Source organism: Clarias gariepinus, chromosome 2 (assembly GCF_024256425.1).
Source record: "Clarias gariepinus isolate MV-2021 ecotype Netherlands chromosome 2, CGAR_prim_01v2, whole genome shotgun sequence".
Classification (NCBI taxonomy): Eukaryota; Metazoa; Chordata; class Actinopteri; order Siluriformes; family Clariidae; genus Clarias; species Clarias gariepinus.
This window is the reverse complement of record NC_071101.1, coordinates 45,760,999-45,785,488: the sequence shown is the minus strand read 5'-3', so window position 1 is coordinate 45,785,488 and position 24,490 is coordinate 45,760,999. Positions and strand designations below refer to the sequence as shown.

The following is a 24,490-nucleotide window of genomic DNA, read 5'->3' as shown; positions in this document are numbered from 1 at the left end:
TTCCAGGAACTGCATGTTTGGGCACTTCTTATGTTCCGGCTTCATTTTTTTTAGGACCAGATTTTGATGCAGTAGAAATTCCTTTTTTGTGCGAATACAGGCACAGGTTTTTACTCCAGAAGCCCATTTTTTTGCCCAGATGCCAAGCTAACAAAAATTAAGATATACACACATAAGGGAGTGAAGCATGGTGGTGGTGGCATCAGATTGCACAATACCCTTAGTCTTTGGGTTGTTTCTTTGGAAAGAATCCATGACTATCCTTTCTTTACTGTATCTTTACACTTTGTACATTACATTTTTTTAATTAAAATTAATTAGAGTACAGGAATTTCAAGTTCCCATTTTTTATTATTTTATTTTCCGACAACATCCATCTTAACAAGCCTTGGATGTAGTTCAAAATCGAGGAAAACAGCTAGATTGTGTAATGCAGGAAGTTTAAAAAAAAAAAGAACAACACTGGCAAAAAAACACTCAGAGTGTGCTGACGCATCATGTTCTGAGGACTGTGTTTGTGATGTCGCAACAGTGCAGCCAAGGGGCACCGTAGAAGGGGGGGAATCCCCAAAAAATACAGACAGGAGCCCTGGAGAGAAAAATTAGCTGCAGTGGTCTGGGGAAAATCAGCAACACGCAATGCTCAATAAGAACAACATGATCACATGCTGTGCATTATTTAAGCATGTATAGTGATATTTTACAGTGCTGTGAAAAAGTTTTTTTCCACATTTTGTTTCTGTATTTGTCACATTTAAATGATTCAGATCATCAAATTTTAATATTACACAAAGATAAGTCAAGTCGATACAACATGCAGTTTTTAAATTATTCATTTATTTTTGGAAAAAAAAGCTATCCAAGCCTGCCCAGTCCTATGTAAAAGAGTAATAGCCCTTATTGCTAAAGCATGAATGAACTGTGATTAAGGTTAGAAACTGAACTGACATTTAGGATTTTAAAGTGCTTCACTTTGTCAGAAGTGATTTCTTGATTCAGCAGGTCTGACAGTAATAACTAACAGTAACCTGGATGTGGCACGTGCAATTTAACTCATTTTAATGTCTCAAAGAATGTGGTTATGCAGAAGGACAATGATCTGAAACACAAAATTACAAAAAAATAAAAAGGTTTAAGAGTGGCCGAAGTCAAAAGCCCGGTGTGAAAATTCAAACAGGCCATTTATACTTAAAAACAATAAAACAATTCTGCGTAGAAGAGTGGAGTAAAGTTCCTCCACAGCAATGTGGCCAGTTTTCACAAACGCTAGATGTTATTAGGTTTATGGGCAATGACTTTTCACATAGGGTCTGGCAGGTTTGGACACTTCTTTTTCCTTTAATAAACAAAATCATCATTTAAAAACTGTATTTTGTGTGATATTACAATTTGTTTCATAATCAGAATAATTTAAATGGAAAAACTATGCGAAAAAAAGGAAAACTCTGGAAGGGGCAAATACTTCTTCACAAGACTGTACATTATTGCACTTTAAATATGTTTAGAATGTAACTCTCGCCCGGCCAGGCTCGATTCCCGTCTCTGTGTGCATGAAGTTTGCATGCTCTCCCCGTGCTTGGTGGGTTTCCTCAGGGTACTCCGGTTTCCTCCCACAGTCCAAAGACCTGCAGGTTAGACTGATTGGGGTTCACAAATTGCCTGTAGTGTGTGAATGAGTGTGTGAGTGTGTGTATGTGTGTGTGCCCTGCGATGGATTGGCTCCCTGTCCAGGGTGTTCCCAGCCTCGTGTCCTAAGCCTCCTGGGATAGGCTCCAGGTCCCTGCGACCCTGAATACAGGATCAAGCGGGATAGACGATGAGTGAGTAAGTGTGTGTAACCGTCGCAAAGCTAAATAATGTAAACGTAGAGACAAGAAGAGAAGAAAACAGACACACATTGGTTGTGAACTTAATTTTATTTTAATGAACCATTCTATGATCTTATGAGAGAGAATGGAGTTTTAACATTAAAATGCTTAGGCCCTGATTTACTAATCTGACTTTTGTGGGCGTGGCCTGGTCCTTTGTTTCTTTGCCACTGATAAGCAATCATCGTATATAGCCTACAAAGCTATTTAGTTAAATACGCACTCTATTTTGCTGTGTTATGCGTTTTGCTTCGTCCTAGCTACTGATGTTGCGTTAGCAAAGAAAGCTAAGTAGACTAGCTACATAAACTCACTAGTGAGCTCATTCCATCCAAACTTTTTTTTTCTTAATGTTTTTATATCTACATTTAATTAGAGACTGTATATGATCATATAAAATTAAACCCACCATATTTATTTTCAACACCAAGTAAATGGGAACTAACTGTACCTAGGAAACGAAAAACATCAGACCACATGCTGTCTTGAATCAGTCCAAAGAACAGCTGGAGCCAGATGTTTGGATTTGTCACTTCCCAGATCATGGATAATTTGCATAGCTGTAAATTTTCCTTTTTTGTGCAAAATTAATGCACATGTAGAAAATTAATCAACACTTTGTTGCTTATGAACAGAACCCTTTATCCCTTCATAGGAACATGAATGCTATAACACAAGTATTTGGGATCTTAGTAAATCAGGGCCTTCCCATAGAAATAGCTTTATTTAAGCAAAAACACTGCATGCATTTAATCACTGCTAATTATTTACTCATGGAACACTTTCTTTCCTAAATTGCTCGGTCAGAGATTAAAGAAATAAACCAACAGTGGCTGGTCGGTGTCACTCCACGCTCAGGATCATCACGCAAACACACACAGATATATATGTACATTCCTGCAATTCATGTAGTTCTTGTAAACATTAATCAATCAACAACTGTTTTTAGCACGCCCTTGTTCGAACAGACAAAATTTATTTCCTTTAATAGCAACAATAAATGAAAAAAAAGTTTCTGAAAACCTGCGCCCCTAGTGGGTCCTCGGGGTACTGCGTGGAGGTGGACTGCAAGTGGTCATTTTTTGACAAATAATTTAAAAAGTTTTTATTTTTATTTTCCATTTTGTAACCTTTCCCATGAATGTTTTGGATAAAGTATTTACTTTTAAAAAGTGTCCAGAAGTAATAAAACTAAGCCATAGGTTTAAAACAATGTGGTATTCATGTATCTTAGTCTCGCTGACCAAAAACCAAAAATCTGCTACAGTGGTACCTCAGGATATGAATTTAATCTGCTCCTGAAGCGAGTACTTGAGATTCCTCTTGGCATAGCTAGCGTCCTTGCTAACATTGTTGAGACCCTTGGCGTTATGTCTTCACTAAATCTTCCTCAAAATGCAAAAAAAAGTTCTCGCATCTGGCTCAGTTTGCTCGTGTGCCGAAAATGATTCCCATGCTGAGGCAATAGTTAAGTTCGTATCTCGTGGTACCACTCAGTGGTACTGAGTTTTAGCATTAATCTCTACTAAAAGGTACATGAGCTAGGCAAGAAACACTAGCGGATATGGTTTATTACTCTCCCTTCGGTAGAAAAACCCATCACCATTTATCTCAAGATCTAAGGTTTGTGTGAAGCAAAAAATATCCGCTATTAGAAGCTAGTTCCTCTTCTGCTAGCATGATTTTCACACATTCGTCGAGGTGTTTTTTTAAGGTGACAAGGGCGCGCTAAAAACAGCAGTTTAACTACTTCTGTTTTTTTTTTTTGCCACGCTGATATAACGAATAAGGAAATCAAAGAGTTTCACAGCGAGTTAACGGAATATAACAGTGACGCTGGCACAAGAGATCACGGAAATCATCGATAAAAGTCCACACACTGGAGATTTCTCAAAGGTTTATTGCATAATTTCTGTGGTTCGATCAGAGCTGCCTGATTCGCTCTAAGCCGTACATCCCATCCAATCTGGCTCAGTCAGAGATTGATGGCAAGCACCAATCAGATATCCATAACCGAACGCACAACCTTCGACGACCAATCAAATCCTTGAATCCAATGTGCCACTGTATTGACTGTGTAATGCTACATCATTTCTACTGTTGTAAATAATTATCATCCTTTTTGCATGGTTTTAATGCTGCGATCTATGAACGGACAACACGTACCTTCTATCCAGCTTTAACTATCCTTCATAGTTTTTTGGTTTTCCACCTCAAAAACAGATCCGCATCTGGCGTCAATGCATTGTGAACACCAAAATTACAGATAATATGCATTATAAAATGTTTTGGCGCCTCACTTTTCACTTGCACACTTAATTAACTACATAATGAGTTATTAACCATAAATTAAGTTACAGCTAGCAAGCACGGATCATGGTTTATTTCAATTGTTTTGAGGTAATAAGTGCTTCATTTTAGTGCTTTGAATAAACTTTTTTAATGTGCGCGGAAAACCGATCTTAAGATCATTCGTACATCATTATTATTTCTGACGTCTTACTCAGGCTCTGTCTGAAATATTACAAACTTATCACAACATTACACGACGGGAAAGATAAAATAAACAAAAAATCTAAACGTATTCAGTTTGTATGGTATTAATTTATTAAAGAAGCTCGCACATCAGGTCATGTCTCTTTCTTAGGGTTGTTCTGAGAAAGGAATGAGGAAGAAGACGGAGGATCTAAAGAGCCTCGTGGTGTTCGTATTGTTTTTTTTCCCCCGCAGAAATATTAACTGAAATAGTTTAGTCTACTTATTATAGCAAGAAATAGAACTGATTCAACTGACTCATCAAGTCACGCTTTGGTGATTTTAATTACGAAGTGCGTTCAAGTCAAACTTGGACTTTCTGGTGAATGAAGACATGGAAGCCACTGACATTTAGAGAAGACTTCGATCAAAGTACAGTGATAAGACTCTTAGCCGCATTTGAACGGTGCAAACGTTTTTAAGAAGGTCGTACGTCTGTGAACGACGATCCTGGCCAAGGTCAGTGTGTTCTGTTATAATGTGCAAATAAAAGTCTTGGTTTGACTTAAACGCTCCTTGAAACAACATCAGGCTGGACTTCATAGAAAGTACTGCTGAATAAATAGTTATGTAACTGAAGCTGCATCACAGCACGCAAACCTGGTGTTTGGTCTGGTGAGGGAACTCAGGCTGAGGCCAACAGTAACTCTGAAGACGTTGCAGAGTACAGACCAGCGAGAGTGTAGAGCGACTGTGCAACAAACACTAGAGCTCTGTGGAATGTGGTAAGAACCTTTTTTGCTCTCGAAGAGGTATATGGAAGCAGAGTGACCTGGAAAAGATTTTTATTTCTGGCCAAGATGCGGGCAACACCTCGATTAACACTGTCCCTATAGTGAAACATGGTGGTGGCAGCATCATGGTCTGGAGATGTGCTTAGATGAATCTAATGCTTGTAAGAACTTCTAGCAGGACAAAAAAAAGGGTATGTTACAGTGGCCAGTATCAAGTGCAGATCTGAATTCCTTTACAAAACTGTCGTATGCTTTGAAAATCACATTGAAATAACATCAAACCAACCTGAAGAACCTGGAGCAAGTCCTCCAAAACAAACAGGGGTGAACACCGGAACAACTAGCAAATGTTTAAGCTTTACAGTCCAATCAGAGGTACCTGTGCTGAACAAATTCAAGACCACTAGAGCTTACACAATCCCTGATTAATTGCGGAATTTCAATGGAGCTGTAAGAGTTCCCTGAATGACGCCATAACATAAGCAATGCGCTCTGGAAAGCAAAAAACAAAACTTCGAGATCTAGAAAACGACGAGTTACATAACACTCATCAATGGCTCATCATTTCTTTAGGTTTTTTTGTAACTCCAAACCTGAGCATAATCCCCTGCCTCTAGTCAGCTTCAGAAATAAATGCACAAGGACCAGTTCAACTATAGCGATGACTATAGTTCTGTAATGACGGCCAAGCTTTCTCCAAACATGTTATAGTTTACATATGACCTGATGTGTTTGTCTTTCAGAACCAGCTTTCTTTCACGCTGAACTCTTTACATCTCGCCGTCTCCATGCCTTGTGTGTCGATGCTGCAAAATCTGGTTCCCGAGCAGAAAATATCCGGTTCCGTCTGAAATAAAGAAATCGAACCCATGCCCCAGTTGAGTGGCTCCAGGGAAGTGCTAATCCAGGGCGGCTATTTCAAGACGCGCTTTCTGAAACGGGTGGATAAAAACAGCATCAGCGTCGCCGCAGGCTGAAACCGAGTCTAAAATAGCGCAGCGCTTTTGTTACAGCAGACGCCACATCACATGGGCTTTTAGTTTAATTTATGGGTGTATCGTTTCAGACGTATGATCTACCACTGGATTCTTTTCACTAGTTTAATTATTAAAATATAATAACGATAATAAAGTGCAAACTTGATCACATTTTTCAAAGTAGCAGGAGCTTTTTCTGGGTTCACGTTTAATGAAAAACAGCTATGTGTCCATATATGGAGTTCAGACCATATTTTCAAAGAAAGCCAGTGGTTGGGAGATGAAAAGTGGGCGGAGTTTAACTTCATGCAAACGAGAAGCGAAGTGATTCGATTGGTGAGGATTCAATTCTAAAAAAAGAAAGTCATCCCATTTGTCATACGTCAACAAGATAATGCTGGCCTGGGTAACCATGGCAACCGGCTCACGCTCAGGACAGAAACGCCCCTGCTGATAAACCGAGAGAGATGCGACATAGAGCATGAACATAGAGAACGTCATCAAACCTGCGATGGCCGTATTTGCATCTTATCCTTTTGCTTTCACTTAAGCAGGACGTGTGGTTTGTGCTTTTAATTCCATACACACACACACACACACACACACACACACACACAGCTGTACAACAACAGATCATTTATCATTTACGATGCCATAAACATGACACTCTCTGCCCTTCGTCAGTAATCTGTCGGAAACGTCCGAAAAAAATAATAAAGATGGCGCCCTTGATCATAAATAAACACGTCCCAGTCGATCCGTATCTGTAGTTTGCGAATAAAGCTACGAAGCTAATGCGGCTAAACAAAGTCTGAACAAAACTTTTTTTTTTTTTAGGAATACCAGTGCAAATTTTTGAAGCTTCAGCGGTTTATCACTTTAAAAAATTGATAGGCGGAGCTTAAGGGACATGATGTGTGACGGCTTAGGTTTGAAATAAATAAATAAATAAATAAATAAAAATCATCCGCCCCTGCGCTTCAGTCCCTCTGCACCCTAACGTCCACACGTGTGGCGAGGTCGGAAGCGAATATTTACAGGATAGAATCGGACGAGACCGGTAATAGCTGCATGAACCTCGTAGCAACCTGAACAAAGTCTTGACGTAAATGATTTTATCGACAGGTCAGAACAACGTGTCGTCCTCCGGGCCCCGTGCGGAGAGGACGAGGTGCCGGCGTGGGCCTGTCAGATGGGCTCCGGTAAGGTCCGCTCGGTCCAGACGGGGGTCGCTGGCACTGCTTGGGGATTGTGGGTCTGCGCTGAAGTAGAGCGTGGAGCTGGACTCGGTGGGGCAGTAGTCAGGCTCGGGGCTGTCCCCGAACACGGACTTCCCCTCGGGAGAGCTGCGCTTCCACTCGGAGTCCACGCTGTCCATTTCCTCGGTCACGTCCACGTCCGCGTCCTCTTCCTCTACGTCTTCCCTGGCCTCGCTCACGCTTTCAAACTCGTCCTTGCAGTCCGACAGCGGCGCCAGGGTGTCGTCTTCGTCCTTGACCTCCAGCGCGTTTTCTTGTCCTACTTTCTCTCGCGAGTCGTCCTCCTGGTCTTCGCTCTCGACGCCAGTCATGCCCCCAGCGCCGAACGCCCGCTCGATTTTGCTGGGGTCGCCGGTTTTCAGCGCCAGGCGCACGAGGAGCCAGTGGTGGTGGCGGCACTCGGCGCCCGCCTTCGCCCCGCAGCTTCCCGGGTGCTCCAGCAGCGAGAAGGAGGGATGAGAGGAGGAGAGCGGAGGACGGAGAGAGGGAAGAGCGAGGCTCTTGTCAGCCAGGGAGAAAGACGAGTCACCCTGCTCCAGACAGGCGCTGCCCGCCTGAGCGCCGTGCTGCAGAGTGTGGGAGATCTCTGTGGACTTGGGGTGCAGGAAGCGATAATACAGCAGCAGGAACGCCAGACCTGAGAGAGAGAGAGAGAGAGAGAGATAGAAAGGAGAACAGGTCAAGATTTTCAAGCTACATCCAAAAGCTAGTCTGCTTCTTCTCTTTAGTTACAGGAAGCTCACACGCAGCCACTCACCCAGCAGGAAACTGCACAGGACAGCAGTGGGGACAGTTAAGCTTTCCCATGATGCCTCAGTGAGGATGTCGGAGGCGGCCAGGACGAGAGTGACATTCTCCAGCAGCATCACCTGTGACGTCACGAACAAAGGAGTCAACGCTGGTGAGAAACTCAACAAGGACTAACGTGTACGGCGGTCAACGTCTTTAAAAACAACAAACGGATAAAAATGACCAAATCACAAAATCAATCATGTTAGACTGCTAGTCTTACAGGACAAACATACAGGGTTAGACTAAACTAAAAGGAGCTAAAAATAACAACTTAAAACTACATACAATGGAATTATGACTGAATAAATAAAAATAAACAAATAAATAAACAAATGAACAATAAATAAGCTATTAAACTACTTTTTTAGTTGTTTAAATACAGTAAGTAAATTAAAACACTTAAAAATAAATGAAATAACATGACAAATAAATAAATGAGACTGAAATAAATAAAATACAAAAATAAATGAAAATAAATAAATAAAAACAACCAAATAAGTTAAAAAAAATTTCAAAACACAAAAATAAATACATAAACCAACAGATTAAAAAAAACTGAATAACATGATAAATAAACAAAATACATAAAAAAGTAAAATAAATTGACCAAAATAAACAAATAAATAAATAAGAAAATAAAAACATAAAATTTTAAGAGTACATTAATTTAAACTTAACAATAAATAAACAAAAAAATTTAACATCATATGAAACAAAATAAACTAATTCAAATAAATGAGCAAACAACTAAATAAAGAACAAAAATAAATAATAAATTAATGCACAAATAAACAAATATATAAATAAAGGGTGTGCCAAAAGCTTCCAAACATTGGAGAAATAATGTTTTTTTTTGTTTTTGTTGCTTATGTTTGCGATTTTGTCCCTAGCATACGTACACACACACACACACCTGGCAGGACACCAGATTGTACAATACCCCTGTCAGTGCTTTGTGACTTGGAGATGAAACCCGGTGTCCTGTGATGTCTCCTGTCACGCTCGGTGTGGACTTACCTCCCTCCAGGTTCTCAGTGTTACCTGTGCTGCGCTTTAACCACCCCTGTGCTCGCCCTGTCTGCCACGCCTCTCATCATCTCACTGGGTTTTACAAAAGCCTAACCACACACACACACACACACACACATACCTGACCCTGCTGTGTAATGGTTACCGTGTAAAAGCCGGCCATGCGGTACCGAGACGGGCCGTCCTTCACGTTCAGGAACAGGAAGACGTGCACGCCGCCCAACACCAGGTTGAACCCACGCCACGCCCACTGGCCCAGGCAGATATCGGTCTGCTGAGAGACCAACCAGAACGCCGCAATCAGCCAGTGACAGCCTGCCACCAGAAAGAGAGAGAGAGAGATACTTACGCAAACATATCCAGATTTAAAAGACGTATATAACGATACTACGATCATTTACATCGCGACGTTAAATTCTCTAATCTGATTGGTCAGAATCTGTGCATTTAGATTAAGACGGTCCATCGGCTACATTATCGTTACTATAGTTGTTTATGCTGCAGACGGATGTGTGTGTTAGACTCACCCACGACGCCGATGACCCAGCATCCGAAAGAACGTGCGAAGAGGGCGAGGCTGACGAAACGTGCGCTCAGTAGCCCCGCCCTCCACAGCAGCTGGCACAGCAGGGCAGCGGGGGGCATGAGCAGGTGACCGGGCCGCGCCAGGCAACACGCACGACTGTACAACACCAACGCCCAGGACAGGGACAGCACACACACACCGCTACACAGAGCAACTGACACCGGAACACACACGTGTACAGAATTAAACAAACATTCATTACCACGGATGGTCAATACCGTTAATGATTCTTACTACCGTCATTTCTGGACTATATTACTTAGAATCATGACATAAAAAGTTTGCTAAAATGTATACACTGTGCGCGGAAATGTTCATACAGTATGTATATAAAGAAAAATTATTTGATAACCTCATAAAATTTTTACATCAACTAATATCAATGTGTATAGACACTAAGTAGACGTGCTACTCTGGACATTACGGTAATTTGAAACCACCCTAGATATCATCTAGATAAACGTGATTTCTCATGCTAAGTGTAATTAAAGTATCATCTGAGCTCAAATTAATCTGTTTTCATGATTTTCACACACATATCTGAGGTAAATGTCGTCGTTCCGGACTCGTATATAATCAGGATGAGACTGAAAACCGTACAGAACTGTGAGATATAACAACTTTCACCTCAGACGCGGTGAGAAATTACTTTAAATAGAATATATAATAAATAAAACATGCAGTAAAACACAGTGTGTGTATAAGACTGGTGTGTGTGTGTGTGTGTTTTTTTTTGGGGGGGGGGGGGGGGGGGGGGGTTATATTCTGAGGATTACGGTAAATGGACTGACCTGGAGACGCGAGACTGAACTCGGTCGCCGTGAGAACGTAAGTGTGTGTGAGCGCCTGAGGGAGTGTGAGGAGCAGAACGTCGAGCAAACGCAGCGCCGCCACGTCCACCTGCTGCATCACCTGCTGGGCCTGAGACTGAGCGCGCCACACACACACGCTGCAGTCCCACAGCCTGTGTGTACACACACACACACACACACACACACACACACATCAACATCAGTCCATACACAGCCTGTGTGTACACACACATACACATCACAACATCAGTCCATACACAGCCTGCATGTACACACACACACACACACCTTTTGAAGATGCCCAGGTGCAGTGTGTGTATGATGAGCAGGTGACATGTTCGCTGCTCTCCATCCGCCCGGTACCACATGAAGCTCAGCACCTGCACTATCGCCCCTGGCAACAGCAGGGCAAAGGTCAGCCCCGCCCACAACAACTGCTCCTTCCACAGGTAGAAGGCGAAGCAGCAGATCACTGAGGAGAGACAAGAGAAAATTGACTTTTATATGCACTTTATTATGAAAACTGTAAAAAAAAAAAAAAAAAAAAACACTGCCTCTTCCTTTCTTTCATCAGTTCATCAGGTGGTTTTTAAATCTTTACAGTTTGATGTTTTTGACTTTTGGCTTTGTTTAGAGCGTAGTTTATTTACAGCATGTCGTTTGTCTCCTTTGACCAGCAGTACAAAGCGGTTTATCTTTTCTTAAGACACGTCTCCCTCTGTGTGTGTGTGTGTGTGTGTGTTGTGCTGAGCCCTGCTCCTTCACTCCCCTGCGTGGTTGCACTCACTGACTGCGGGTTTTTCATTCAGTAATTGGTTGTGTAGTTGCCGTCTTCTCCTCTCTTTCACTCCTCTGCACTTCTTGGTGGTGTGTTTGCTTGTGGCTGCTGTACCTCTTTGGTTGTAGACATTAGGGGCGGGGACACTGTTTGCGCTGGCTCCTGTACAGGTGTCAGGTTTTATACTCGAGCTCCGTGTGCACACGGCTCGGCCTTTTATACCCGACGTCCCCACATCTCAAAACATTCAAAATCTGTCTGCAGGAGGACAGAACGGTGTCTCACGTGTCTCGGGCTGACGAACCTCCCGTAGCGGGTCAGATCCTTCATTATCACTTGGACTGTAGATCCTCTCACCCCCCCCCCCCCCCAAAAAAAAAGGTAAAACATATGGCCCATAACTTGGCAGGACGCCAGAGTTCCTGTGTTCTGGAGGAAGATGTAGAGAGAGAGAGAGAGAGATGGAGAAAGGGATTTTCTTTTCCCCAGAAGGAGTCTCCAGTGTCAGATAACATTAACCACGTGCGCACTGTTCTCTGGCTAGAGTTGTGTACGTTCCCATATATGGAAGTGATTTCCGCCGCTGTGACGTCATGTTCTAATAAAAAAAAAAAAGGATTGGAAAATGGAGGACGCTCGCGCGCTACACCTTTATTATTTGGCGGGCGGGACGGGGATCACCCTGAGCTCGCGCTTTCTTTTTGGCAATCAGTTCGCGTGCAGAATACCCATAATGCACTGTTGTATAACACACACACACACACAGAGCAAACAAACAAACAAACAAAGGTGTGCATGTGATGATAACGATGTGATGCGGTCTCGCGCGCAGGTGATGCTCTGTGTTCGACACCTGAGCCGCACGCGCAGCAGCAGTGCAGTGCAGTGTGTGTGTGCGCGCGCGCGTGTGATGGGGCTGTCGGGGTCACTCACGCGCGGCTCTCTCCGCCAGGATCACGAGCGCGGTCGAGGCGAACAGGAGCACCTGCCAGCACGCGCTCCCGCATCCTCCTCCCTCACCGCACAGCACCGCGGCCATGTCCACTCTGTGTGTGTGTGTGTGTGTATCTCACGCCGCTGTCATCTCCCGCATCCGCACAGCCTCCATCACCCCCTGACCCCCCCTCAACTCCTGCCAAAAAACATGTGACGTCATGGAGATGGAGTTTAAAGAGACAGTACACAGATATCTCATACAGTCTGAGGGGAAGCAGCATCTTATCATCACCATAACTTATTATCATTAGAACTTATCACCACCATAACTTATTATCATTAGAACTTATCATCACCATAACTTATTATCATTATAACTTATCACCATAACTTATCATCACCATAACTTATTATCATTATAACTTATCACCATAACTTATCATTACCATAACATATTACCATCATAACTTATAATCACCATAACTTATTATCATTATAACTTATCACCACCATAACTTATAATCATTATAACTTATAATCACCATAACTTTTAATACCTCAGTGTTGATTCCATTCTATATAAAAATCACAATTTTTATAAATATCCCGGTTCGATATTACATTTCTCGTTCCAAATGTAAATAAAAAAAATTAAATGTTCATTTATAAAAATTAAAAAGTGAGAAAGCACATGTACATAAATTAGCAAAATTGGGTTTAGACGCAATTAATTTTTAATAAATTTCCAAAAATCTCAAGTAAACTTTTTTCATGTTGCTCTTATGGAGTGTTGTGTGTAGAATTCTGAGATTTTTTTTTTTATCCAGTTTATAATAAGGTTGTGACATAACAAAATGTGGAAAAAGTGATGCGCTGTGAATACTTTCCCGATTCACTGTAACTGAGCAGCGCGTATCTCTGTCATCCACCATAATTATTATTTCTAAATAGAAATTAGCAGATAATTTACTCCTATCACACAGGGCAAAATCGTGGAAATAGTTCAGAGTGCGCCACCTGTAGGATTATAAAGAAACGCTAATGTTTTACCACCTCAAACGCCTCCAAGGTTTCAAACTCAACCTGACAGTGAGCATGAGGGTTGAGCGGCTGCGTGTACACGGGCATGTGTGCCTTCTAACACACTATTGTGTTTTTTAACTAGTTAGCGCTGACAGTGTTGTGAGACTGGTGTAAAAAGGCAGATCAGAGGCTTTAACGTGCATGATTTTTGATAATGTAACGCCATAAAAATGTGTTTTGTTGCACCACTCGAATCGTTTATATCTGAGCCTAATCGGGCAATCGCGTGTTAAGCTTGGCACCCCGACCCCAAGTTACTTCCACAGTTGGAGTTTTCATCACCCAATGTATCAGATGGACCAAAATATCAAAAAAAGAAATGGTCGAGTTTAAGTCCCAAACTCCTGCCCTCAGATTATAACATATTTTACACTTTGAAAAGATCTAACCAATCACAAATGAGAATGAATTATTGTAACCAATCACAGTGGAATCACTGGATTTAAAGCATGTGCATCTGCTCATGGTGTAAGCAGTGAAAAAGAGGAAGGAAGAAAGAAAAGAAGAAATGCACAGATTGATTGACTGATTCAGCTAAAGTGAACAAAGGAGGCAAAAGCATTCAAATGAAAAAGAAAAGAAAGATAGAGCAAATTAGAAAAGAGAAGGAATCACACTGAGAAAATAAAAAGGAAGAAAAGAATGAAGAAAAGAAAATGAAATATTTATTTTAAATTATAATTTAAATAAAGAGCAAAAAAGTACAAATTAAACTAAATAAAAAAAAAATAAGGAAGTCGGAGAAATAAAATTAGTAGTAAAAAAAATCATAAGTTTACATTTTATAATTAAAATGTTAAAGAGAATCTCACAGTAGAGAAAATAAAGACAGAAAGAAACACACAATATATATATTTTTCTTTATAGATAAAGATAGATAATATAAGAAAATCATACAGAAACATGTTGGAAGGTAAAAATAATGCAGAATTAAGAGAATAAATTAGGAAAAGTGAAAAAAATGATAGAATTAAGTGAATGGATTAAATTATTCTAAATTAAACTAATTCAACAAATTAAACTAAAACTAATTAGTTATTTTAAATATTATATGAATTGAACATTTCCGTTTAATGCTTTTTTATTAAAATTAATTCTGTACCTATATATGCACTTATTTTATTATTCAGTCTAAAATGTATGCTAATATTCATATAATATAAATACTAATGTAGTAAGAAAGTGCAGTGCCTCTTTATAAACAGCAAGGGGCGCCAAATCTACTGTGGCGATTCCTCCAATCAGAAAGCGTCACTCTGGAACTGTATCCTAAATTCATCTATTGTCTTCTTTGTAGGCGCGCTCACGCGGACTAGAAGTTAGGAGCGGCCCGAGCGCTACGTAGTGCACTTCGTGTTTGTGTCGTATTTGGTATCGAGCCCGCGCCCGCTGAGATTGCTTGAGGCGGAGTGTTAGCTTCTGGCTAGCTGTTCTGTTTCAGTGCTCGGGTTTTACCGTTTAATTTTATTTTATATTTCAGTAATAATAGACAGTAATATTCATAATAAAATGCCTTTTCAGTATCCGAACGCGTATCGTGACGAGGCTGTGGTAAGACTTTCATTTTCTACATTTTAAAAAGAGAGAAATAAAGAAGAAAAAAAGGTCTGTGCTAATCGTTAGCCTAGCCGTGCTAACGGAATGAATGGATGTGTTAGCCGGTTAGCTAGCCTCGTTAGCATCAGTTCAGGCTAAACTAGCTGTAAATAGACTGAAATCTCAGGATTTATTAGTATTAATTAATTAATAATAATTATAATAATAATAATAATAATAATAATGATGATGTTAGCTTGGTGTGAAAAATGTTTAAAGGATATAATAGTTAACAGATATGACTGACAACTTTGCTAACTGCTAGCATTTCTGTTGTATTTATGTGATTGTGTTTAACACAGTGAATAAATAAATACATACAAAATGTAACACCACTTTAACAGGTGTAATATAAAGCTGAGGTAAATAAGTAATTTAAATAAATGAAATAAATATATAACTTAACTGTTTTAATATAATATCTATCATATTAATAATTTTGTCTGGATTTTCATTTTGAGTATAAAAGATAAAATGTTAAATAGTTGATTCTGTATTTGACATGTTAAAATAAAAAGCAAAAAAAAAATAATAATAGTAAACTAGTGTTAGGTGACGGTTAAAGAGTTTGTAGAAAAAAAGGTTAAATCTAATAATAATCTGCTGATCTTTAATGTAATTAGTGATTTATTATCATTATTATTATTATTATCTGTCTAACTTATTAATACAAAGAAATCATATTCTGTAAGGTTGAGTGTGACTCGACTGACTTACTTACTCGAACAAAACCTTTGCTTAATTTATACTGATAATAAAATTATGTCGAAATATATGTTATGAGGATTATATATATGGAAGGGGGGGGGGGTTAACTCATAACGCTGGACTCTCAGTCTGGGTGAGTTACACTGTGAGGCTGTGACAAAATCTGGCCGGACAGACAAACAAATATACAGACATACTTTATTGACAGAAATTTGTATCAGAGGCTGGTTTCTGGTCCTCCAGTGTATAAAACGTAAAAAGATATAATAGACAGATCGATTCCTTCCTCCTCTTCTTTGTCTTTCGGCTGTTCCCTTTCAGGGATCGCTACAGCGAATCATCTACCTCCATTTAATCCTATACTCTCTGCATCCTCTTCTCTCACACCAACTAACTTCATGTCCCCTCTCACTGCATCCATAAATCTCCTCTTTGGTCTTCCTCTAGACCTCCTGCCTGGCAGTTCCAACCTCAGCATCCTTCTACCGATATATTCACCATCTCTCCTCTGAACATGTCCAAACCACCTCAATCTGGCCTCTCTGACTTTATCTTCAAAACATTTAACGTGGGTTGTCCCTCTGATGAACTCATTCTTGATCCTATCCATCCTTGTCACTCCCAAAGAGAACCTCAACATCTTCAGCTCTGCTACCTCCAACTCTGCCTCCTGTCTTTTCTTCAGTGCCACTGTCTCTAAGCCGTAGAGCATCGCTGGTCTCACCACTGTCCTGTACACCTTTCTTTCATTTCTCGCTCTTTTATCACACAACACACCTAAAACTTTTCTCCACCAATTCCAACCTCCCTGTACCCGCCTCAATTAACAAACAAAACCTTTATAGTATTTATGTAGAAATAATTATTATAAAGATTGCATATAAATCATTATTTATTTAATTAGTTACAATTAAAATGATTAAAGCAATACTGTTTAAATCATTACTTAACTTAAATGTTCCAGAAAAATATAGAAAGTGTCAATATTATTTTAACAGAGCTTGTTTCTGTTATTTTTGGACTTGTGTATAAGATATTTAGCAAGAAGCAGAACAAAAAAAATAATTTCACAATCTTTTATTTTCAAAAATGTCTTCAGAAATAAATATATCCAGAAAAAGTTGGATGAAGACATGGGAGACAGTGTCCATGACGTGTCTCCAGAGCGTCTTTGTGTGGTCACAGGTACCACTAAATGTGTCAGGAGATAACACGATTACACAAAGGTTACACATCAGGGTTTAAGTTTGTACATTCTTTGTTTTACCTCGTTAATTACAAAATACCTTTGAGGAAGACGGATTAACGTGCTCCAGACGTCACGTGATCATACGTAACTTTAAATCAGGAAGAAAACAAAACTCTTCTCGGTTGACGATCCTGGCGTGTCCTGGTTTTTCAGGTTGAGGACTTCCACGGCTGTAAGGTTCCTGACCCGTACAGCTGGCTGGAGGACCCGGACAGTGAGAAGACACAGGTGTGTGTGTTTGTGAGTGTGTGTATGTATGTGTATGCACGATCGTATGAGTGCTACTGAACTTCTGCTTTTTTTCTCCCAGGCGTTTGTGAATGCGCAGAACCAGCTGACGCTGCCCTTCCTGGAGGAATGTCCGGTCAGAGAGGTGTTTAAGGAGCGCATGACCGAGCTCTACGACTACCCCAAGTACAGCTGCCCCTTCAAACGGGGGAACAGGTCAGGGTCGAGGGGGATTATTTTACTGTTAACCAAAAAAAATTTTTTTTAACTTATTAAATTTAATGTCGCCTTCACCTTCGATGTCTGACTAAAGCTCTGCTCGTCCCTGTTAGGTATTTTCACTTTTATAACACGGGCCTTCAGAACCAAAGCGTCCTCTACGTACAGGAGAACCTCGAAGCAGAACCCAAGATGTTCCTCGATCCGAATACGTTTTCAGACGATGGAACTGTAGCGCTACAAGGTGAGTGTGTGTGTGTGTGTGTGTGTGTGTGTGTGTGTGTGTGTGTGTGTGTGTGTGTGTCGGTATACATAGATATATACAAGGGGTGGGGGGAGTTATCCACTTCACCATATTTTATTAATTTGTTAGTTATTAAATAGTTATTTTATTTCTGTCTGTGTTTTGATGTTATTCTCCTCTCTTTCAATCGCCTGTGTGTCAGGTTACGCGTTCTCTGAGGATGGCGAGCACCTGGCGTACGGCGTGAGCGCGAGCGGCTCCGACTGGGTGGAGATCCGGTTCCTGCGCGTCGACGGCGCCGTGGCCCTGGAGGACCGGCTCGAGAGGGTCAAGTTCAGCTGCATGGCCTGGACTCACGACGGGAAAGGGCTCTTCTACAACTCGTATCCTGAGCAGGAGGGAAAGAGCGATGGTACACACACACACGCGCGTCCGCACACGCGCACACACACGCGCACACACACGGTGGCCCAGGAGTGCAAAACTAAATAACAAAACCGAAAAATAAAATAATTTGAAAAAAACAAAAAAAAAAATAAAATTGAAAAACTTTTACATTCGTTATAACAAAATAAAACAGAAACAAACAAAACAAAATTATAATAATAATATATAATAATATAACAAAATAAAACGGTAAAATTTAAAAACAAAACCACAAAAAAACTGAATAACAAATTCGGAAAACAAAATAATAAATAAATAAATAAATAAATAAAATAAGAAAATCATAAATTCAGAAAACAAAATAACAAAAACTAAATAACAAAAAAAAACAACAACAAAATAACAAATTAGATATCACAAAACCAAAAAAATAAATAAAATAAATAAATTCAGAAAACAAAATTTCTGTTTTCCGTTTGTTTGTTTTTGTTTTTTTTTGTTTTCAAATTTGTCACTTTTTCAGTTTTATTTTGTTTTTTGCACTTTTCGGCCACTAGACTAACACACACACACACACACACACACACACACTCACTCAAGTTTATCATGCGTAACTTTTACATAGATGAAGATGAGATGAACTTTGTGTCTCAGGGACGGAGACGTCCACCAACCTGAATCAGAAGCTCTACTATCACGTGTTGGGGACGCCACAGTCACAGGATGTCCTGTGTGCCGAATTCCCCGAGGAGCCCAAGTGGATGAGTGGAGCTGAGGTAACACACACATATACATACACACACACACACACACACACACACACACACACACACACACACACACACATACATACACACATAGTCCTGGTACAGGTCATACACACTAAAGCCATAAAAACAAAGCGTGTGTGTGTGTGTTGTAGATTTCTGACGATGGCCGCTACGTGTTGCTGTCCATCAGAGAAGGTTGTGACCCCGTGAACAGGCTGTGGTACTGCGACCTCAACACCATCCCGGACGGCATCACAGGTGACCCTCTCAGCAGCCTCGTCCCTGATCTCTCTCTTACATACACACACACACACACACACACACACACACCATCTCCATAGCAATGCCCCGAAGTCTGGGTGAGGTCGTAAAAATCTCCTTAAAGAATCCTTAAGTTCCAGTTGAGGAACATTTTTGTGAACTTGATTTTGTGTGTGTTTGAAAGAATCTGACACTTTGGGTGATGCGTCCTTGAGAAACCAGACGTATTTCCTTATAAGGAACCTTTTCAGGAACCCTAGTACCCCTTTTTCACCAAGGCCGCCCCGGACAGTCTGGTTCCTCTCAAGGTTTCTTTCTCTAACCATCTAAGGGAGTTTTTTCCTCACCTCGGACTTGCTCACTAGGGATGATTTTGTCTTAACATCTAGGATGTTTTTTTATTTTATTTCTAATGTCCTGTAAGGCTGCTTTAAGAGAATGTTTATTACGCTGTAACAAAATAAAATTGAATTGAATTTACCAACCGGTTCCATGGAGACACCAACATTTTGTTGGGTTGGAACAAAGATCCGCTTACATCAGCAGGAACTTGTGGGATAAAAGATGACTTTATATGCGACGGTCAGCGCAGATGTTTGATGATAAAGCCAGGAGGAATGCTCACAAGGTCAGGGTGAAGTCTGCCGTTGTCCTGCTTATTGCTAGCATTCACGTTAACATTCCTGCTAACATCGTTGGCAAAGTAGAGACGGGAACAGACGTATCCTGTGATGGAAAAGAGGCTCTTGATTGGAGATGTGTTTTGGACTAAAGGAGCCGTTTGAGAACTCGAATCTCTCGCGCGTTTTTGCTTACAAAGCCCTTTGAAGAGATTTAGGATTTTAGACTGATTATTATTTTAGTTTTATATATATATATATATATATATATATATATATATATATATATTTTTTACAATCTGACACTTTCTAGGAATATCTCGTTTAGATGGGTGTGTTTTCTGAGTCTAAAGGTTTAAGAAACCTTTCCAGGAACCTGTCCACGACCTCAAGCTGTGTTTCCACTCAAACTGTTTCCCAGATAAGTTTTGATCTTATCTTTCAGGAACATGAGATGTGCTGAGGGCCGTTTTTATGATCTTCAGGGGACTTTTTCGGGAACACGGGAGCGTTTGAGGTGTTTAAACAACTCTAGGTCTTTGAGCTACAGGTTTTAAAACCGTTCTCAGTTCCCGCTCTGTAGTGTGTATTAAGCGTCGGCGGTGGCTCCTCCCTCGCGCGTGGTGTTTTGTGGCGCGACTCCTCACCGGCCGTGTTTCAACAGGGTTGCTGTCGTGGGTGAGACTGATCGACAACTTCGACGCCGAGTACGAATACGTGACGAACGAGGGCACGGTGTTCACTTTCAAAACCAACCTGGACGCGCCGCGCTACCGCCTCATCAACGTGGACTTCGCTCAGCCGGCGCCCGGGCAGTGGAAGGAGCTCATCCCACAGCACGACAAGGACGTCCTCGGTGAGACCTCAAACTAAAAAAAAAAAAAAAAAGATTATCGACTTTTGTTTAAGTGTTTATTATTATTATTATTCTCAGTGTTTGCGACGTGCACGTACTCCAGCTTCCTGTGCGTGTGTTACCTGCATGACGTGAAGAACGTGCTGAAGATGTACCAGCTGGCGTCGGGGGAGGAGCTGAAGACCTTCCCGCTGGACGTGGGCTCCATCGTGGGCTTCACCGGCCGCAAGAAGGACTCGGAGATCTTTTACTACTTCACCTCCTTCCTGTCTCCAGGTGAGAGGGCGGGTCCTGAGCTTCTCTGTGTTCCCGACCAGGTACGAATGTAAACAGTCTATTTTTTTATTATTTATTATTTATTTTTCCCCTCACAGCCATCATCTACCACTGTGACCTCACAAAAACGCCTCTACAACCGCACATCTTCAGGGAGGTCCAGGTCAAGGGCTTCGACCCAACAGAGTACCAGACCACACAGGTACTACTTACAGTATACACACACACACACACTCTTCTTTACACACAGGCACCGTGTTTCATTCTGAAGTCCTCCGTCGCAGGTGTTCTACCCGAGTACAGACGGCACACAGATCCCCATGTTCATCGTGCACAAGAAGGGTCTCCAGCTGGACGGCTCACACCCGGCCTTCCTCTACGGCTACGGAGGGTTCAACATCTCCATCACACCCAGCTACAGGTAACACACACACACACTTTCTCTCTCTCTCTCTCCCTCTCTCTCTCTCCAGAGTGTCATCAGCGAAGGTTAACGGTCTCTGTTTGTCTCTGCAGTGTATCCAGGCTCATCTTTGTCAGGCATCTGGGAGGAGTTTTAGCAGTGGCCAACATCAGAGGAGGCGGGGAGTATGGTGAAACGTGGCACAAAGGTAACGCGCACATGAAACAAGCCGTCCCTTCATTCCTTCCTCTTTTTTTTTTCCTCTCACATAAGTGTGACCTCACGGGCTCTCAAATAAATATATGATCAATATATATTATATTATTTTATATTGGGAGTGGAGTGATGGACCGGCAGAAAGAGCCATGCCTAAAAAGATTGATTGATTGATTGATTAATAAATGGATGAGATAACAGCCCTATTCACACAGGATTAGTATACGCTGGTGACCTCTGGTCATTTGCAACACAGTACGTCCCCGAGTTACGAACAATTTCCACAGATATGAACGGACTGCAGGAACAAATAACGGAACCGATATTTACAATTATATACATTAATTTCAGTGTGTAAGTAAATGTATGAAATGTCTAAAGTCCGGAGTAGTGTGTGTGTGTGTGTTTGTGTGTGTGTGCGCGCGGGAGAAATAAGTCGGCTTAACCGGTGGTTTCAATGACTCCGTCCATTATCGTCTCAGTCCAGGAACACAATAATGGAAAATATCTGTCCTGTAAAGGCTGGGTGTAGCTCGGTGGTTAAGACATTGGACAACATGGTCTCAGGTTCAAACCCCACCATCATTAAGTTGCCCCTGTTGAGCCCTTAAGCAAGGCCCTTAACCCACAGCTGCTCAGATGTGCAATAGAATATGATAACAATGTTATCAATAAGGGTGTAATTAATGTAAATGTAAAGCTGTCCCGATTGGAGAAAAATACTAATTAAAAAAAAAGAAAAATCCTCAACAAAAACAGTCCAATACAGGGGAAAACAGCTCTGAGACATTGCGGTTTAAAGTTGAACAGACAACACTTTTAACTGGTGTGTGGAAAGGGGATAAAGATTTAGTCCAGTGGATTGTTATTCTTTACATTGTATATTCGTGTCAAAAGTGTATGACTCACTTTGTCAGACTTGAGAACAAATCCGCCTTACAAACATACTCCCTCTTTCTCTCTCTCTCTCTCTGTAGCGGGGATGTTGGAGAACAAGCAGAACTGTTTCACTGATTTCCAGTGTGCAGCCGAGTATCTGATAAAGGAGGGCTACACCTCGTCGAAAAAGCTCACCATCAACGGAGGCTCCAATGGAGGCCTGCTAGTGGGTAGGACCCTCTCTCTCTCTCTCTCTCTCTCTCTCTCTCTCACACACACACACTGGTATAACTCTGTTTGATCCTACAGTAATGTAAATTAACTGAAAATTGTGCCGTGGTCAAGTTAAGATACATGATGTGTGTGTGTGTGCAGGAGCGTGTGTAAATCAGAGGCCGGATCTGTTCGGCTGTGCAGTAGCTCAGGTCGGAGTCATGGACATGCTCAAGTTTCACAAGTTCACCATCGGCCATGCCTGGACCACCGACTTCGGCTGTTCTGAGAAAGAGGAGCAGTTTAACTGGCTCATCAAGTGAGCGCACACTTAAACACACACTCACATACACTTGGAGCTTATAAGAAAATCAGCCCTCTGACCCCTCCCCCTTCGTCCCCTCCCCCTCCCCCTCAGGTACTCTCCTCTACACAACATCCGGACCCCCGAGCGTGACGGCGTGCAGTACCCGGCTGTGCTGCTGTTGACCGGTGACCATGACGACCGCGTGGTTCCCCTGCACTCTCTGAAGTACATCGCCACCCTGCAGCATGTGATCGGTCGCTGGCCCGGCCAGTCCAACCCCCTCTTTATCCACGTGGACACCAAGTCGGGTCACGGGGCGGGAAAACCCACCAGCAAGGTGATCCAGGAGGTGGCGGATACCTACGCCTTCATCGCCCGCTGCCTCGACCTCCACTGGATCAATTAACACACGTGGACACATCAACACATCTGGACACATCAACAAACGTGGACACATTAACTCACGTGGACACATTAACTCACACACACACGCACTTCATTCAGCTGCTGCTCCCCCGGCGTTCTCTCTCAACCTTTATCTCTATCTGTCTCGTCTCTTCTCTAGTCATTTTCCTTCATCCCTTTCTTCTCTTTCTTCCCATCTTCTTTATTCTTTCTTCTTCTCCTCTTTTCCCCCTCTTTATCTTCATCCTCCTTTCTTCTCTTTATCTTCCTCCTGTTAATTTTCCCCTTGTTCCTGTTCTCTCGTCCTCCCTCCATCAGCCTTCTTTCTCCTTTTGCCTTCCCCGTTTTTTTTTCCTTTCTAGCTCTTTCTCTCACTCCTCTCATCTATCTCCCTTATCTTTCTCAGTCTGTACTCATTCCTCACTCCCTTCTCCTCCTCCACATCTCTCTCTCTCTCTTTCATTCTGCTCCAATGGATCCGGATTTCACTCTGCAGTAAGCCTTCATCATCTCACCCATCTCTCTCTCTCGCTCAGCCTGTTAACGATTTTTTTATATATTATACTTTTCCCTGGACATTTCATGATCATCTTCTCTGAAACACTTTGTATAGACTCTTAATTTATTATCAGGTTCAATAAAATTCAATAGGTCTTTACCAATTAACCGCACAGTATGTATGTGTGTGTGTGTGATTGTAATAAGGTATCATATATAATGTATATCCACTGGCTGCTTCTACCTCCAACCTTATGCAGATTTTGTTGTTACATTTTCAAACCAATAAATGTCAGCGTACCTTGTGATACAAAACAACTGACGTAATAAACACAATAATGTTTTGAACAATTGCGTTTTTTTTTTTTTAGGGACACTTTGGTTAACTCGCTGAAGCTGTTTTAACGACCAGAATTCACTTCTCATTCTGCTCACTTTAATCGGAATATTGTTTGACAAAAACGTGTACTGGATCATGGTCTGGAAAGTATTTTATTATGTAATGAGTTGTATTCACTTTATTTCTCATTAATTAGCAGAACATGCTTGATCACTATCACATTTGTTTTCACAAATGTGGAATGTGTTCATAGAAATTTTTACACAAACAATTCAAAACGTTATTTCAATAATAACAATAATAATAATTAAAAATCAAAAACATGCTGTTTATTTCAATAAAATTGCTTTATATTCATTTTCCAATGTGTGTATCCAATTGTGTTGTGTGCCTCCAGGCTCATGAGAAAATCTTTATAGTGTAGCT

At 41.3% G+C, this 24,490-nt stretch overlaps 2 protein-coding genes across 2 annotated transcripts; one reads left to right on the top strand and one right to left on the bottom strand.

Moving 5' to 3' along the window:
- Nucleotides 1–1,914: 1,914 nt before the first annotated feature.
- Nucleotides 1,915–12,417, bottom strand: xkr5a (XK related 5a). Its single transcript, XM_053514039.1, has 7 exons — nucleotides 12,304–12,417; nucleotides 10,881–11,064; nucleotides 10,572–10,744; nucleotides 9,722–9,934; nucleotides 9,340–9,509; nucleotides 8,131–8,242; nucleotides 1,915–8,010 (listed from the first exon to the last, which is right to left on the bottom strand). The coding sequence occupies exons 1-7, from the start codon at nucleotides 12,407–12,409 to the stop codon at nucleotides 7,241–7,243; spliced, it is 1,728 nt and encodes a 575-aa protein (XP_053370014.1). The 5' UTR covers nucleotides 12,410–12,417; the 3' UTR covers nucleotides 1,915–7,240.
- A 2,322-nt stretch (nucleotides 12,418–14,739) lies between these two features.
- prep (prolyl endopeptidase) lies at nucleotides 14,740–24,075 on the top strand. The gene is made up of 15 exons (XM_053491223.1): nucleotides 14,740–14,940; nucleotides 17,096–17,170; nucleotides 17,253–17,386; nucleotides 17,503–17,633; nucleotides 17,836–18,045; nucleotides 18,675–18,796; nucleotides 18,943–19,048; nucleotides 20,336–20,527; nucleotides 20,606–20,803; nucleotides 20,902–21,005; nucleotides 21,088–21,224; nucleotides 21,320–21,414; nucleotides 22,400–22,531; nucleotides 22,677–22,833; nucleotides 22,933–24,075. Exons 1-15 carry the CDS (start codon nucleotides 14,899–14,901, stop codon nucleotides 23,225–23,227), a joined length of 2,130 nt encoding a protein of 709 aa, XP_053347198.1. The 5' UTR covers nucleotides 14,740–14,898; the 3' UTR covers nucleotides 23,228–24,075.
- The last annotated feature ends 415 nt before the right edge of the window (nucleotides 24,076–24,490 follow it).